Source organism: Martes martes (genome assembly GCF_963455335.1).
Source record: "Martes martes genome assembly, chromosome: 7".
NCBI classification, from domain to species: domain Eukaryota; kingdom Metazoa; phylum Chordata; class Mammalia; order Carnivora; family Mustelidae; genus Martes; species Martes martes.
In genome coordinates, this window is record NC_137894.1 from 39,343,422 (window position 1) to 39,360,071 (window position 16,650).

Sequence of the window (16,650 nt, forward strand, 5' to 3'; positions counted from 1 at the left end):
ACCTTGGTCCAAGAAGGTAAGAGTACATAACAAGATATTTGATTTTCAAAATGTATCAGGATTTTTTTAAAAAAGCTTTTGTACATCAACCTTTGTTGTATTTGATATAGTTAGGCCTGAATTGGGGGGGTAGTCAGAGAAGTGAACACTGGATACCCTGGTTAAAAGTTAATTATTAATGAGCAGGCCTCCCTCACACAGTATCAATAGGCAATCTGGTCTCTTTAACTTCAGAAATTAGCAAGAAGACCTCGGACCCCGGGTGAGACAGGAGAAATGGAAAGGCCCCCGTGTGTCTCTATTTTCTTGGTTTTGTGCGCCTTTATCCAATCAAGTGCCAATGGACAAAGCCTGGGACTAGGTAAGAGCCTGCCTTTTCTGCGGAGATGGGCATGGATTTTCTTTTTTAAATGTCTGTCGCGATGAATCTAAGTGGTTCTTGACGGTGTGGAACAGAGCTTGGTCCTATTGATGGTGTCATGGGTCACAGGATGCGCTGCCGTTTGTATGGGATTGAAATTTTAGGAGATCTTTCTGGGGACAAAAGTCTAGAAGCACTCGCCGCTTGCACTGAAGTCTCTGCCGTGTCTGATCAGATCTAGTCATGCTAAGACTTGGATGGAGAAGGGTCTGAAGGAGTTCTGGACCTTCCTGAGCGCTAACTTGGCATCTGATGTGTGGCTGGGCGGCACAGCTTCCAGTGAAACGCTCCGTCTCGCTGGGGTTGTCTGATTGTTGGCTCTCTCCGAGGAGAGAGGGATTTGTAGGGTCCTGTTTCCAGTCAGGTCTGAAGGAGAGAGAGCATTGCACATTTTCTAGACTTCATTTTTTTTCAGCCGAAACTTTACTCTGAGACTGAGGACTCCAACAACAGTTATACCTGTTTGATCTGTGAATTCGTAAACTAGATCGATGGCCAAAAACAGATCCAAACGCTTGATCTGACAGGTGGATTCCAGGTTCCTGGCTAAATAGTGCATTGGATCAGTAAATGACAGATATGAAGTACAACTGAGCAATTTGACCAAATAGACAGGTATTGGAGGCTTTTCTGTGTGCGGCTGTTACTGGTCAGGAGCTAGTAGCTCTAAGGCAGAAGCTTTAGGTTTTTTCTTCCCTCAAAGACCATGTTTTGGAAGGAGCTCCAAAAACCTGGAGAATGAGGAATTTGGTAACCAATATCGCTGCAAATTCCAGACTCTTGTTTCCCCTTTAAAAATAAAGGGTTGTTTATTATTTTATTATTATTTTGTATCCTAGGCCGGTTAATAACTGATGGGTAGTATCGACCATTTGCCACGTACTGAACATTGTCTGTGCTGAGCATGTGCTCACTATTGTGCATATATCATCTGCTGTATGAAGCCAGGTCCAAAAATGACAATAAGAAGTTAGAGCCAAACAGGCAAAATTGCTAATCATCTTTATTCCCTGGGTGGACGGGGATTTTGCTGAAGGGCCTGTCCTGACCTTCAGTCCAGAATGTTGTTTTTGTGTGCTTATTTTCTATCAGAGTGTAACATACATCAAGTGCCTGTGTCATAATTGCCCGATGAATTTTCATAGTAGGAACCTGTATCGGAGAAGCTTCCTTTGTGTACCCCTTGAACCTTAACGTCAATTACTTTGCCTTTGGGGGAACTTTCCATTAATGAAAGCATACAGCATGTGCTCTTTTGCTTCTGGCTTCTTTCACTCAACATTACACCAGGGAGCTTCACCCAGGGCACGTGTCTGTGGTGGTGACTCATTCATTCTGGTGGCAGAAGCATTCCATCATGTCACAATACCTCCCTCCTTTTATCTATGGTGCTGTCGATGGCCTGGAGTATTTTGTGGAGACACGGAGGTTGGGAGCCATGAGTGCCAAGGAGGAGGTTGAAGGGCAGGATGGCCTCCCCCAGGCTGCTGGCCATTGTCCAGACTTCCTTCAACAGATCTCATGTTGGTCAGCTACTGCTGTCCCAGGGCTTGGTTTGTCCAAAAACCGAGGGAAGCAGCCGCGATTGGCAGATGGGTTCTTCAGGTAAAAGGATCAGAGTCAGGAGGTCTCTTGTTCCCTTGAGAGCAGAATCTCTTGGCAGAATTCTTCCTGCAAGGAGTGACCCAGATCTGTGTGTATGATGCTGGTGGTCATCTCCCAAGGCTGGCTACAAGCAAGCGCCCGCAGTGGGGCCCTGTCAGACGGGTATCTAGGCTGGCAGTTCTCAACCAGGGGCAGAACTGCCCCCCCCCCAGTGGACTTTTGGCAATGCCAGAGACATGTTTAATTGTCACAGCTGGGGAGAGAGTGCTATGGCCTGTGGTGGGCAGAGGCCAGAGACGCTGCCAAACGTTCTACAATACACATGGCAGTCCCCACAATGAGTTATCCAAGGAAAAGTGTCCACAGTGGGTCTAGTGTTGGGAGACACTAGCCATGGGGCAGGAAGAACTCCCGCAAGGACCCTTCTTCTTTAACCGCCCCCAGCCTGCCTCTTTTGTTTTTATGAATGACATGACTCATGGACCCGCTAAGGTACCACACACCCAGTATCAGCCGGATATTATCCCCTCCTAGCCGTGGCAGAGAGTCATCCAGCATTTAGGTGACCTGCGGGGGTCCCATAGCTGTTCAGAGCAGAGCAGGGAGAACTTCAGAGAGCTCCATCTGTCTGACTGAGGCTCCGGGCCTCTCTTCCCACTGTGCTCACTGCCAGTGAGTAAACAGCCAGAGGCCGCTAGAAAACAATTCTGCTCAGTTCCCATCGGGAAAGACAGATTGGGGCAGTTGTTCCAATCTGCCAGCACCAATGGGAAAAGGATATGGGGAGCCTCCTGAAACCCCCAGGACACAGAGCTACCAACACCCTCATCCCCAGACCTCATTGCTTGAGACCCAGACCCACCCCCTCACGGTGTTGCCATGACAGCCAACACTAGAAGCTGCTGTTCTCAGCCCCCAGCAACCCCAGCCTCCAGGTGTCCATCACCACGGCCTGGGGTGGGGGGAGAGGAGACTGCCCACCCTCCCTCCTATCCCAGCCACAGCTTCCAAATCCTAGGAGCAGCTGACACTCACCCAGTCCCTCATTCAACCACTGTGCACCAGCATGCGCCATGTGTATAAGGCAGTGCACAAACACAGCAGCTCTCACACTTCCTGGTCTCAGGACACCATTACGTTCTGAAACATTCTTTAGGACCCCAAAGAGCTTTTTTTGTATGGAATACATCTATCAATATTTACCATATTAGAGACCAAAGCTGAGAAAGTTGTGTAAAAGTTAATGCCTTTAAAAATACCAGCAAAACCACTGCGTGCCTATACTTATAATACCATGAAAAATGCCTTGTATTTCCAAACATCAACAATGACAAGGGAGTCCAAAGAGTGACACTGTTTTACAAAGAAGTGCTGCAAATTTCCTTAATGTCTGACTTCATGGGAGAGGGCTAGATTCTTCCATTTCTGTATTCAGTGGATTGTTGTTTTGCTTTGTTGGGAGTACATGAAGAAAATCGGTCTCGCATAGAGGGCCTTGGCCCACCCACAGAACCACGGCTTTTGAGCGTAGACAGTGTACAACTATGCAGCCAGCTAGCCCCTGGCCCCAACTCCCACCCTGAGCAGTCAAATCAGGGGCGGACCAGGGGTGGGAAGGTGGGAGCTATCTCCCCAGAAGTAGTAAGGGGGCCATCTTCCAGAGGGAATGTAAATACAATAATCTACTAAAAGTTGGTCTTTTTTTCATTATTACAATTCTAAGTAATGTCAATGATAAAAATAAGCCTCCTACCTCCTCAAAATAATTTTTTGGTCCAAGTGGCAAACAACTGTTAACAGTTACTGCTGAGCTTCATTAATATCTATGTAATCTTCAAATGATCTCATTTTTATTACTTATCCTTTAATAAATATGATGTTCTCTGTCAATGTTAATTTTGAGAATTCCAAGTTATGTGGTTGGCCCCTGACACTCACCTGTTCGGTGATGAGCTCACTGCAGGTGTCATGGTTTCAAATCCTCCCAACTGGCTTTGACCATCTCATGTCTCCAACCCCTGTGATACTTACTGCATTCTCCTACATTTAAACATCAAATTCAGAATCAAAGATGATACCACAGTGATTGTGAAGACAAAGAAGCAAAACCTGAGAATTTCCATTCTGCTATCCAATGTGACCACTTAGAGTTTTTAAGTTTGCAGTGTAAAACAGTGAGACAAATATGACAGTGACCTGGGAGGTGTAATACAGTTGGCCCTTGACCAACATGAGGATTGGGGTGCCGACCCCCCCATACAGTCAAACATCCACATATAATTTTTGACTCCCCCAAAACTTAACTACTAACAGCTTACTATTGGCCAGAAATCATACCGATAACATAAACAATTAACACATATATGTATATGTATTGTATGCTGCATTTTTACAAGAAAGTAAGCTAGAGAAAAGAAAATGTTATTAAGAAAGTCATAAGGAAGAGAAAATTAACTTACAGTACTGTGCTGTATTTATGGGGGGGAGAAAAATCATCCACATATATTTGTACCCACAGAATTCAAATCTGTGTTGTTTCAAGAGTCAACTATATTTTGTTTGGTAAGTAAAAATTTTAGTTCTTACAGGAAATACTTTTAATGCATTTGAATATCTTCAAAGTAGCAGTGTGTTCTTCCTCTCAAATTGTTCATTGCTCTAAGACTAAAGAATAAATTAAGAAAATAGCAATTCCTAATTTTTGCCATATTACTGAAAATAACTTTGTCTTACAGAGCAGGGGCATATTTAAATGATCTGTTTTGGGTGTCATATACATGAAGCATATCACTGAGTCTAATATAGGACGTAAGATGTGTATATAAAATTTCCTCGACTAGGACGCGGAGTGCGATGGGTACCACTAAGAGTACAATGGGTTGAATGTTTGTGTTTCCTGCAGATTCATATTGAAATGCTAACCTCAACAGGACGGGAACATTAGGTGTGGCCTCTGGGCAATGGTTGGGTCATAAGGGTGGGGTCCTCTGAATGTGATTAGTGGCCTTATAAAAAGGACTCCGGAGAGCTTGCTCTTTTTCCAACCTGTGAGGAAACCAGGAAGCAGACTCTTACCGGAACCTGCCACGCTGGCAGCCGGGTCTCGGACTTCCTGCCTCCAGCAGGGCGAGAGATGAATTTCCGTGGGTTATGAGCTGCCCAGTCTGCGGCACTTTGTGTGGCTGTAGAACAAGGAGCAGGGGGAGAGGCAGAAGAGCTGACTTCCAAGTGTGGGGCACAGGGAGAGCTCTGGGGAGGTCGGCAGCATTTGAGAACAGCTTCATAGTGTGGAATTGGAACAAAAGAGACGGAGGCATTCCTGGTGCATCTGCAAAGGTACAGAACCTGTACAGTACATGTTTACCACGTTCCCCCAAACAGGCCGTCTGGGAAGAAGAAAAGCAAAGCAAATCGTAGGTGGGTAGATTGACAGCTGCCCTGGGTCACAAGTGCCCACAATTGGAAACAACTGGAATGCCTAACAATTAACCATCCAGCTAGCATGAAGTCCATCTGTAAACAAGTATTGTTTCAGATGCCTACTCAAGTACTAAAAGTTTCAGAAATTTCTGGGGGTAATCAAGACGGAATTCACAAATACAAGGCTTAGTGCTGGCCCTCAGGCACTCACAGTGTAACACTAGGGATGTTGACCTGCCCCAAGGGTGGGTGTCATCAGAGAGTCCAACTGTCTCCTTGGATGGCACCCAAGGCCGTGCGTCTGTGCACTTTGAGTGGGGGACAGAGGTCATGAGTTTGGCAGATTACCAAAGGGACCTGTGACCTCCAAAAAGTTAAATAACAACTGGTCTTGTAGCTTTTAAAAATAAGTATAAGGAAATTCTACACGCAATAAAGTGGGGGAAAAACAGGACTAAATAACCCACCTATTGAATCACAACTATGAAAAACTAAATACATGTATATGGCTAGGGATTACAAGTATATTTAAAGATATATACAAAGAGTTTTTAAGGTCATAGAGTATAGGTTTTTTGTAAGAGAAAAAAATTAAAAAAAAAAAAAACCTGGGGCAACTGGGTGGCTCAGAGGGTTGAGCCTCTGCCTTCAGCTCAGGTCATGGTCTCAGGGTCCTGGGATCGGGCCCCGCATCAGACTCTCTGCTCAGCAGGGATCCTGCTTCCCCTTCTCTGCTTGCCTGTCTAACTACTTGTGATCTCTCTCTGTGTGTTAAGTAAATAAAAATCTTAAAAAAAAAAAAATCTGATTAGCTGCAGTTAGATTGGTCTTGGATTTGTTGTCCCAAGAGGGCCACTGGGAAAGGACTATACCTAACACTGTGACTTCAGACCTCCACAATCATAGGCTCAGGCCCAGAATCATCCATCCCATTGGGCCTACGAATTCCTGATAGGCCTCTACAATTTCAGGGAAGGTCATTTGTGAGTAATGTTGCAGGTGACATCTGGAGATGGAGCTCGCTCATCAGGAATGCACGGGGAACCAGAGTCCAGCATACTAGTGACATGCTATCTTCTCTCTGCTAAAGGCCAGATACCATCCACTGCCAGACTTCCTGGCCCAACCCCTCAAGCCCTCCTGAGGGTAATGTACCCAGAGAGGACAAGCCTGGAGTAAGAGGACAGCAGCCCATCTTCCACCCTGCTTGCCTTGCACAGGGACCCAGGACTTGCACCCGTATTCTTTCATGCTGGGTCAGGTGAATAGTACATTTTTCAAAAAGAAATGGAGTGGCTGATTGAGGAAGGAACTAATTGGGGCTGGGAACTGACCGTAGGCTGTGAATCACCAAGTGAGTAATCCAGCCAAAAGCCAACTGGCCTGTACGGAGATGCCCACAGTCACGTCCTCCCTGCCCTGTCTCCCGCACCAGCTGCCACTGTGTCGAAAGGCATGCTGGGTCCTCATAGGCAAGTCATCAGGGAGGGGAAAGGAGGGTGGGGGCTGTCCACAGGAAGGGCTGGGCAGTCCCCACAGGAATGGACCACGCTGACATCAGTCTGGTGTCCCTGACATCCACAGATCCACACAGGGCAGAGGGCACAGCCATTCTCACAGCCAGGAGGGTGATTATATGCAGGCTCCCAGGAGGGTGTCCTTTTGACAGAGTGGCCCTCTCAGGGGGGGCTGAGGTCCCCCACTAGGGAAAGGGACTGGCCAGGGCCAAGCAGGACATCTGGATCCCTGCCAAGCAGGCTGGGGGTCATGGCTGGACTTCAGGCCCAGTGTGGAAACCAGGACAATGGGAGGGAGCACAGCCAGTCCTGCAGGGAGGGGAGCTCCCATGCAGGCACTAGCCTGGGGCAAGGAGACAAAACTCCAACCACCTCCTCCACGGTGCCGGCCATGCTTGTCAAGAGAAGGTGCAATTCATAGACGCAGCCACAAGGTAGCGCAGTGAGGACCCAACTGCTTCAGGGTTTCAAGAGGGGATTTCAGGCCTGGGAGAATCGGAGTTTCTGGATGACTCTGGAAAACTCAGGGCTGTTGGCTAACCTCTCTTTCCTCTCTGTTTATGACTCTATTTCCGGGAACACTCATAGTTTTGATTTTTTCCACAATGGTGCTTGGTGGGGAGGGGCGGGACGAAGTGAAGAGAAAATCAAATGCCTCAAAGGGGAGGCCTCCTTGTCTGTCTAAGAGCATTTTCACCTCCACAGACCAAGTTCACCTGAGCCTGGTGAAGTATCCAGGAAACAGCTATTCCGTAAAGTCCTGTGTGGTCATTCAGAATATTTCTGATGAAAATGTGGAAGTGGCAGCTCTGAATAGTAGTTACAGTATTTGTGTTAAGCAGGAAAAAAGCAGTCTACCTGTTTGTGCATGTCCTGTGATCACAACCCTGTGAAAATATGTGGAGGACAAAAAATACTAGAAGAAAATGTACAAGAATGCTTATACTTTAGTTGTGTTTACATCGAAATTTTTGTCTCTTCCAAAATTTTTATAATGTCATTTTGTGTGTGCATGTCTGTGTAAGCAATATAATTTAATGATCTGAATAATTTTAAACATAATTTTATATCAAAATGATAAAATGGCCTTGACCCAATCGGTGATTCTCAGACTTCAGTGTACATCAGAATCTTATTAAAATAAGGTCATCTTAAACCTTATTCATAACATAAATAATCATTAAACTTATTAAATTAAAATATCTTATTAAAATAAGATTTCTGGGGGCGCCTGGGTGGCTCAGTGGGTTAAGCCTCTGCCTTCGGCTCAGGTCACGATCTCTGCTTCCCCCTCTTTCTCTGCCTGCCTCTCTGCCTACTTGTGATCGCTCTCTGTCGAATAAATAAATAAAAATTTAAAAATAAATAAATAAAATAAAATAAGATTTCTGGACCCCCCCCCTGCAGAGTTTTCTCATTCAGTAGGGCCCAGGAATTTGCATTTCTAGAACGGTTCCAAGTACTGCTGCTGGTCAGGGACAACACATGGAGAACTATTAGAAAAACAAAATAGCTAGTCAATGGCAAAACAAGACTTGAACCCAGATGTCCTGCCTTCCAGGCTGTGGGCTCTTCCAACAGAAATAACACAGACCTTCGGGGCAAACCTGGCTTCTTTTTTTTATTTCCTGGTAGGGAAGGGGGCAGAATTAACATTCACTGATACTGCATTTTGACCTTCCTCAGGGATAACCGCAGCCCAAATAATACAAAAAACCCATGATATTCATGATAACCTATTCCTCCAAAATAAAATATGGGCATGCCAAAAAGAAAGTGATTCTTAAAATGAAGAAAAATCCCCAAGCTGAGACTTACTTGCAATTAGCGGGAAAACACTAGCTGCAACAGCTAATGAACCATACATGAACCCTCCTTGGCAGGCTTGAAAACAGGATCAAGAAAATTCTTTTCAGATGAGCCGGGCACTTCCAAAAGCTGGGCAGAACCATGGATTCTCAGTTGACTAGGACTGGCCTTTCTGATTGCGAAAAACTTTCCAATGACAAATGTTCCCTGCTTCCTCGTCCCAAGAGAATCCCAGTGAAAACAACATACTGCTTGATACTGAAATACAACAAGATCAACAGCAGCAAATTACAGCATTCATTAACCACCTACTGTGTACCAGACCCCATGGTCAGTACCAAAAAACCCCATCCTTGTAGATACAAAAATGAAAAAGTACATTTCATTCCATCAAGGAGCTTCCCAACTCACGCGGAGAGAGTGGGGGGAGGTCTCTGGCTCCCTACAGCTGCGCATGGTGCATGCGTGGGTGCCGGCGTGTGTACGTAGGTGCATGCGTGCCTGTGTAGACTAGCGATTAGGAGAACCACAATTTCAATTTCAATACAACGTGATAGGTGCACAAGGAACATCACACACAAAATACCATAAGGCCCTGAGGCAGAAGAGGTCAGCTGAGGAGATACAGGAAGTGATATTTGGGTTGAGTTTTGTAGGAAAAGATGGTGGAAGGATGTGGCAAGCAGAAGGAAAAGCGGAAACCAGTCTTGGAGAGCTGAAAAAGGATCATGAAATTGGGAATCCCTGAGACATTTGCTGTGGCCCAGCGTGGACCCCTAAAAAGAAATGGCTGGAGGTGAGAGGGCCTCCGAGGCCAGGCTATGGAGTTTGGCCCTCACCCTGGAGCGACAGGGCCAACCACTGAGGTTGGTGTTTAAAAAAAAAAGAAAAAAAAAAAAGGAGGAGGAATGAGGCTGCTGACTGCCTTTTTTGTGGGGTGGAAGGCTTTATCTCTCAGCCTTGCTGAAACCGCAGCCACTCCCTCGTGGAAGCAATGATATCAGCAGGAAAACACAGGGGTGGTGCTCAGAAGTCACCAGCTCCGCAACCTCACTGGCCTGCCCAGGAACACTCAGATCTTCCTCCCAGGCAGGCCCCAGCCTTAGGCAAGTGCCTTTGAAGTTTTTGTGTTAATTGCTATTCCTTGCACTAAATTGATAGCACTAAATTGGAGGAGGGGTTTAGCTGAGGAAGTGAGGCAGGCCCACATAATAGAAACTTGAGTAGGAATCTTCCATTTAAAAAGTACTGTATTCTAAGTCTGGAAAGAGAACCGTTTGGAAATTTCACATCGCACTAGCTTAGAGACCCAGAGCAACTTCAACTTGAAAAACTCCTTCCCACCCATATGATACCACTTGCTTCTTACAACATCCCTGTAAAGGTTTATTGGGCAGTTATCAGTGTGCCCAACTGACAGATGGAAAAGTTCACCAACCAAAGATCACCAGGGGCATGCTCATCCCACTCAAGATCAAGGCTTACTGACCTTACTGCAGCAAGAAAGAATCCACCCCAGAGAAACCCTGGGGCATCACAGTGTGAGATGTTTGGGGGGACTTCTCAGTAGATTGGGTTTTGCGGGCTGAGACGGAGAAGGGGTAAGTGGGGGCCGTTCTGGCTCGGAGTCTGTCAAGGGGAGGGTGAACAGCTCAATGACTGGGTCTTCATAATTTAATAATCAGTTAGTTACTGTTAAATCACGATCACATGACTTAGTCAATAAGGATGTAGCAGGCAGGAAGGAGAGGCAGGGCTCCTGCTGGCTTGGTACAGGGGCAGCATTCAGGGCTATTGGTCGGGAGAGGGGAATGGTTAGTCACCTTCTCGGTTCCTCGTCTGTCGCAAACATAGGCATAGAAGGTCCTGGTAGCACACTGTTTCTGGTCTGTGGCCATTGTCTGTGTTCAGTTGGGAACATCTTGGTGCAGCTGCCCACGGGGCTGGTTTTTGGTGCTGCTGTGTTTTGTTTCCATTTTCTCAGACCCCGAGCACCTCGGGGAGTGTCTTTGAGGGCTCTCAGTTCCTCCGTGCCAGCTGCACAGACGTGGGGGGGGGGGGTTGCCTTCACTTCTGGTACCTCTGAGTGGTATGCAGGGTCCCTTCTAGCATTGAGACCCCGGGTATCAAAGGGACTCATTGCAAGGTCACCACAGCGCCCAGAGACCATCACTGGCTGCCTCATCCGAAGTCAGCTGTTTAAATGTTCACGGGAGAGAAAAATATGAAAGCCAAGTTCTATCCACTTTAAACATGAGACATTGCCCCCTGCCTTAACCCTAGGGTGACTCAATTGCCTTGAGCTATTCAGAGATTCCCAAACACCAGGAGGACAAAGGCACAATTCTATAGGAACAATTCAAGCAGTAAATGACCATCAGACCATTTATTTCCCCATGTGGTTTCCTCCAGGGCCAGACATGCACGTGGGCTTGCCTGAAGGGCCAGGGGCGGGAGAAGCCTCCCAACGTCCCCAGGATTCTCACTGATGCATATTTTTGGTGATGCTTAGAGCCCACACAGATATCTTGGCCTTCAGAGTATCCTACTCAGTGTCAGGGTCAGGGGAGCCTGGGACATACTCTGAGCCTCTCTGGGCCTGACCACTTCTAACCAAAGGCTTACTCTCTCCGCACCCACTATGAGTGTGGGACACACCCAGCAGCAAACCTGTGTGTGGACAAAGTTCTGGTCCCTTGTATCTCACCTCCCTTCACAGTCCCAGGTTCCCCAAAGTCAAGTTCACAAACGAGGTACACATACAGACCCAGGAAGCCTGAAGAAAGGAGAGGCCCCATGATGCCAAGACTGAAAATTCTGGGCCAACTGAAGATAATCAAGCATACTTTTAAAAACCTAAAATGTTTTTATTCACTCAAGAATCCTCTAGGGACACGGTTGCTTTTACAAACAGAGCTGGACTCTCCAAGGCTTCTCTGAGGCTTACTGATGCCAAGAGAACACCTGAGAAATCTCCTCTCGTGAGACTCCCCCCAGAGCCAATAACGGGTGTCTTGTTGTGATTCCATGACTGGGTCCCCTTGGCATGTCCATGTCCATGCCCTGGCCACCACCTTCAGGCCACACAGAGGGAGGGGCTCCCACCCCTGAGATGCATGATAAGGATGGGTGATGTCGAATCAGAAAGAGCTGGAGGTGGGGTGCATGGGTGGCCCAGATAGTTAAGCTTCTGCCTTTGGCTTGGGTCATGATCTCCAGGTCCTGGGATCGAGCCCCATGTCAGGCTCCTGGTCTGACTTCCAGGGAGGGAGGGAGAAGTCTGCTTCTCCCTCTGCCTCTGCCTCTCCCCCTACTTGTGCTCTCTCTCTCTTTCAAGTGAGTAAATATAATCTTTTAAGAAAGAAAGAAAGAAAAAGAAAGAAAGAAAGAAAGAGAATAAAGAGCTAGAAGAAGACTCAAAGGGAGGGTGGCCATCAGCCTGTTGCCTCCCTACCACCGACCCCAGGGAGACACCCAAATGACTGACTCCAGCAGGGAGGTCTACACTGATGGATGGCTTCTGGGACACAGATTTACTCATGGCTTCAGCCACACACCAGCTCTGTGCCAGGCCTGTGCCGGGACTCCAGCAAAGCAAACTCAATACTCCTCCAGCCCGCAAGTGGCTGGGGCTGCCATAACGAAGAGCCTAAACAACAGAAATTTCGTTTCTTACCGTTCTGGAGGTTAGAAGTCTGAGATCAAGGTGTTCGTAGAGTTGGTTTCTTCTGAGGCTACCCTCCTTGGTTTGTAGTTGGCCATTGTCTCCTCTTAATCTTCACATGGACTCCCTCAGTGCCTGTCTGTCCTCACGTCCTTTTTTATAAATCATACAGGATTAGGGCCCAGGCCGTTGACCTCATTTAACCCTAATTACCTCTTTGAAGACTCTATCTCCAAAGACAGTCACATCGGCACATTTGGAGGGTTAGGACTTCAACATATGAATATGGGGAGGGGTGGGGAACACAACTGAGCCTAGAACATCCGGCAAATATGTTCAAGACTTTGCTCTGACTGGGGTCCCCGGGCCCGGTACTGGGGACACTGTAGATATATCGTTGTTCTGTTTGAGCTTCGGAAAAACCCCCCAGGGGCTTTGGGGTTAGAAAAAACGGTTTATAAATATACATGAGACTGCAAAGTGAGTAGTAAGTCGGCGTGCTCTTAATCAGGCCCAAACAGGGGAGCCTTTGCTGTGGAGGTGCAGGAAGTCATGGCCCAGCTGAGAGGCCCCGGAGCCAGCTGGCAGCTGGTGGGGGGAGGGGGCGCAGCCTCTTTCAACAGCATGATTAAGACTTTCTGGCAACACGAGCAATAACTGGCAGGAAACCAAGAAGGAGCCATTTATCTGGCTCATATTGCGGGTAAGTGATAAAACTTACCCTCTGGCGGGGTGCCTGAAAGACCAATCATCTTTGCTGGAGTGTGCTCAGTGTGAGCCCATACAATGGCTCTCTCTAGCTTTGAGAGGCCATTTTCCCACACAAGCTGTCTTCAGCCAGGCTGCTTCCTCGACTCGCCTGCGCCTCAGCCAAGGGGAAAGGGCCCAAGGTCGGCTGCCATTTTGTCCGGGGTGCCCGCCTCCCTCGTCTTCATCCCCTGCAGACCCAAAAGAAAAAGGGGATGGTCCCCCATCACCGGGACAAGGCAGGCCTGGGAAGGTAAACACTGAGGCCTCCTCCTCACGTCTGGGCACTTGGCCCCTGACACAGGCACCAAATAAACCATCCGCTTCTGAGAGAGACTGTGGGTGACAAAAGAGAACCGGATTTGGACTCTAAAAGCCTGGGTCTCAGTCCCCGCCAGATCACTTACCAGCGGGAGGCTTGGCCATGTCACTACGGTCTCCAGGCGTCTGCTCGAGAGCAAGGGCGAGGGTTACAGACCCCACAGTGCTGCTGGGAGGCCAGGCTGCGATCCCAGAGGGGAAGTGCTTCGCAACTGCGTACTGCAAGCTGTAAACAAACACTTTTGAGCATCTACCCTGGACTAAGTCATCCAACCATGGGTAATGCTAGCCTGATGCATGCACTATGCCCAGCGTCCTCCCTACTTTTTATTACAAAAGTATTCAAGTAAGCAAAAGTTGAAAGGACAGTACAATGAGTTACTGTATTCTGTCCAGATAGATTCGATAATTAACATTTTAGCATATTTGCTTTATCTTTCTCTATATGCATATTTATGTGTGTGTGCACTGCAGAACCACTCAATTCCCTCGCTCCCTCTCTCACATATGAATATATGTATCTCATTCCTCTCTCTCGTTCTCTCATATATATGAGCCCACTGTCCCATGTTATTTATGGACCTCTCATCCGTGGCCCTTGGCTCATGGCTCTTTGACTACCTGCCACCACGTCTCTCTTTCCACTAGACTATGAGCCCATCAAGGTCAGGAGTGAGTCTTCATCCCCACTGTATCCCCAGGACCCACACACGCCTGGCATGGAGGAGGCTTATGGCAAATGACCACTGAGTATATGCCTCCTCATCAAAGGCTGGGTACCACACGTTTGTTTTCAGTAAATGAGTTTTAAGTCATTTCATTTAGCAAGTTCCATAGCCCTGCTGGCGATCCTGGAGAACATCCCAGAGGTCCAGGAAACCCACCTCAGGTCCTGCTTCCTTCCCCATCTGAGAACACAGGGACTCTGAAATCCCTTGGGGCTCTTTGTTAGAGGCTGCCGTCTACCTCTGTCACAGAGCTATCGACTGGCAAGGGAAGGAATGATCCCCAGATCACAGCCCACTCTGGAGAGCACACACACAGGGCCGCGTGGAAGCTGGCTCTGCTCCCATTATGGATCTTACAGATGTGATTCCACATCCTTTGGATTTCCACGGAACCGAGAAACCACTTCCAGACTAACAAGAGTGGGAAGAGGGCATGCATGGGTGTGTGTGTGTGTGTGTGTGTGTGTGTGTTCCTGTTGCCCATGAATTTCCCGCAATGCTCACTCTCTTCATAGGAGTTCTTAGGCTTCCCCCAGCTTCAGAGGTTGCTCTCTAAAGCAAAGCTTCTCAAACTTAAATGTGCACCCGAATCATCTGGGGAGCTTACTAAAATGAATGTTCTGTTTTGGTACATCTGGGATGGACTCCAAGATCTTGCATTTCTAATAAGCGTCCAGGTCATGCCAGTGCAGCTGGTCCCCCAAGTCGCACTTTGAGAAGCCAAGTTTTAAAGAACACAAAATAGCTCCTCCTTTACTCAGTGATTTCGTATTTAGCACCTACCACGAGGTAGAAGGCAGCGTGCTAGCCCTGGAGGAACGGGAAAATGGGGAGAAATACGAAGATAAAGAAGACATAATTCTTTGCCTCAGATCAGCCAGATATGCCTAATTACTAGGTCTAACATTCTGTCTAAGTTGGCTTATTCTTACAACAACCTACCACCCTCTGAAGTGCATATTGTTATTCTTGTTTCACAGGTAAGGAGGCTGGGGCGCACACAGCTAATTGTTTTGTCCAAAGGAGGAAAAGGAGGCAAGGAGATTTGAACTGTGGTCTACTTGACCCCAAGGCCTGTGTCTTTCCCCCATGCACCTCTCTGACACCTGGTCTTGAACATCTCATCATCTTCAATGACCACAATGGGGTGGTGGCAGGGAAGGGGGAGGGAGCAGATTCTAGAACCTAGCAGCCTGCTCATGGGGTCTTCTACATATTTCAGGTAATATGTGGTCCCACTGTGGTAGATCAAACATTGCTCTCACTGGTAGACCTCAGCCACGATTATGGCCTGAACTTTGACATCAAATGGCCGTGTGACTTTGGATAAACCACTGCCCTCACCTGGACTCAGAGTTGGGTGCTCTGTACCTTCTCTACTCTCTGACAAAAAGTCTTCCAGGTTCCCTTTTTGTTATGTCCCCACTTGGGGTCCACAAGCCCTAACTTGTTAGCTCAGAACCAGGAGTTTCTGGAACTTTTCTGGAGTTTTTCCTCTTTTCCTTCCTAACTTCATGTGTGTCACTGAGCTCATACCCTGCCCCCATCTTACTGCAAAAACAGTAAGATGCACTCCCTTAGGGTGCCTGGGTGGCTCAGTCAGTTAGGTGTCTGCCTTCGACCTAGGTCATGATCCCAGGGTCCTGGGATCAAGATGCCCCATGCTGGGCTCCCTGCTCAGCAGGGAGTCTGCTTCTTCCTCTCTCGCTCTGTCCCTCCCCATCCTCATGCTCTCTCTCAAATAAATAAATAAAATCTTTGGGGGGGATGCATTCCCTCCCCCAAGGAGAAGACCCAAATGAGACCATAGGTATAGAGCAGAAGGGCCCCAGCTCATGCCCCAGGAAGGAGGCACAGAGCACCTAACTCAGCACAGGCAGGGGCAGGCAGCTGCCCCCGACACGGGGCTTCCCCAGAATAGTCCACTTTATCCCCCAACACCCCTATGAGGGGAGTGCTATTATGTGCACATTTTAAAAAGGAGGAAACAGAGGCTTATAGTAGTCAAGAGACCGGCCCAAAGTCACACAGTTAGTAGGGATTAAGTGAGTTAACGTGCACAAAAACACTTAGCAGAGCATCGGGCAAGTAGTAGATGAATGGTAACTCCAACACCTTATTTAAATGGCAGAGAGAGAGTGGGAACCAGTTACCCTCATTCTCAGATACAAAAAACAGATAAGTTATAGGGAAAAGGCTCCCCTTGAGGACAAAGACCAGGCTTGGGACTGGCCATGCATGAGGAGAAAACTGCTGAGGAGAGAAGCAAAAGAATCCTTGAGAAAGGGCATGGTAGGCTCCAAAGCACACACTGTGGAGGAAAAGGGGCTGTTCTGCAGAGGTGGCGACCATTAGTCACGCTGGGGGAGGCAGCCCCAGGGCCCTTTGTCCTTCCTAGATGGCTGCTTCCCCCCAAAC

At 47.7% G+C, this 16,650-nt stretch overlaps 1 protein-coding gene across 1 annotated transcript in view; it reads left to right on the forward strand.

Annotated features, from left to right (window-relative positions):
* The first annotated feature begins 203 nt into the window (after positions 1-203).
* Positions 204-16,650, forward strand: part of LIPC (lipase C, hepatic type) — a 130,967-nt gene continuing 114,520 nt past the window's right edge. The window contains exon 1 of the mRNA XM_080807429.1: positions 204-361. Within this exon, the coding sequence (XP_080663555.1) occupies positions 277-361 (85 nt within the window). The 5' untranslated portion in view covers positions 204-276. The remainder of the gene's footprint in view (positions 362-16,650) is intronic.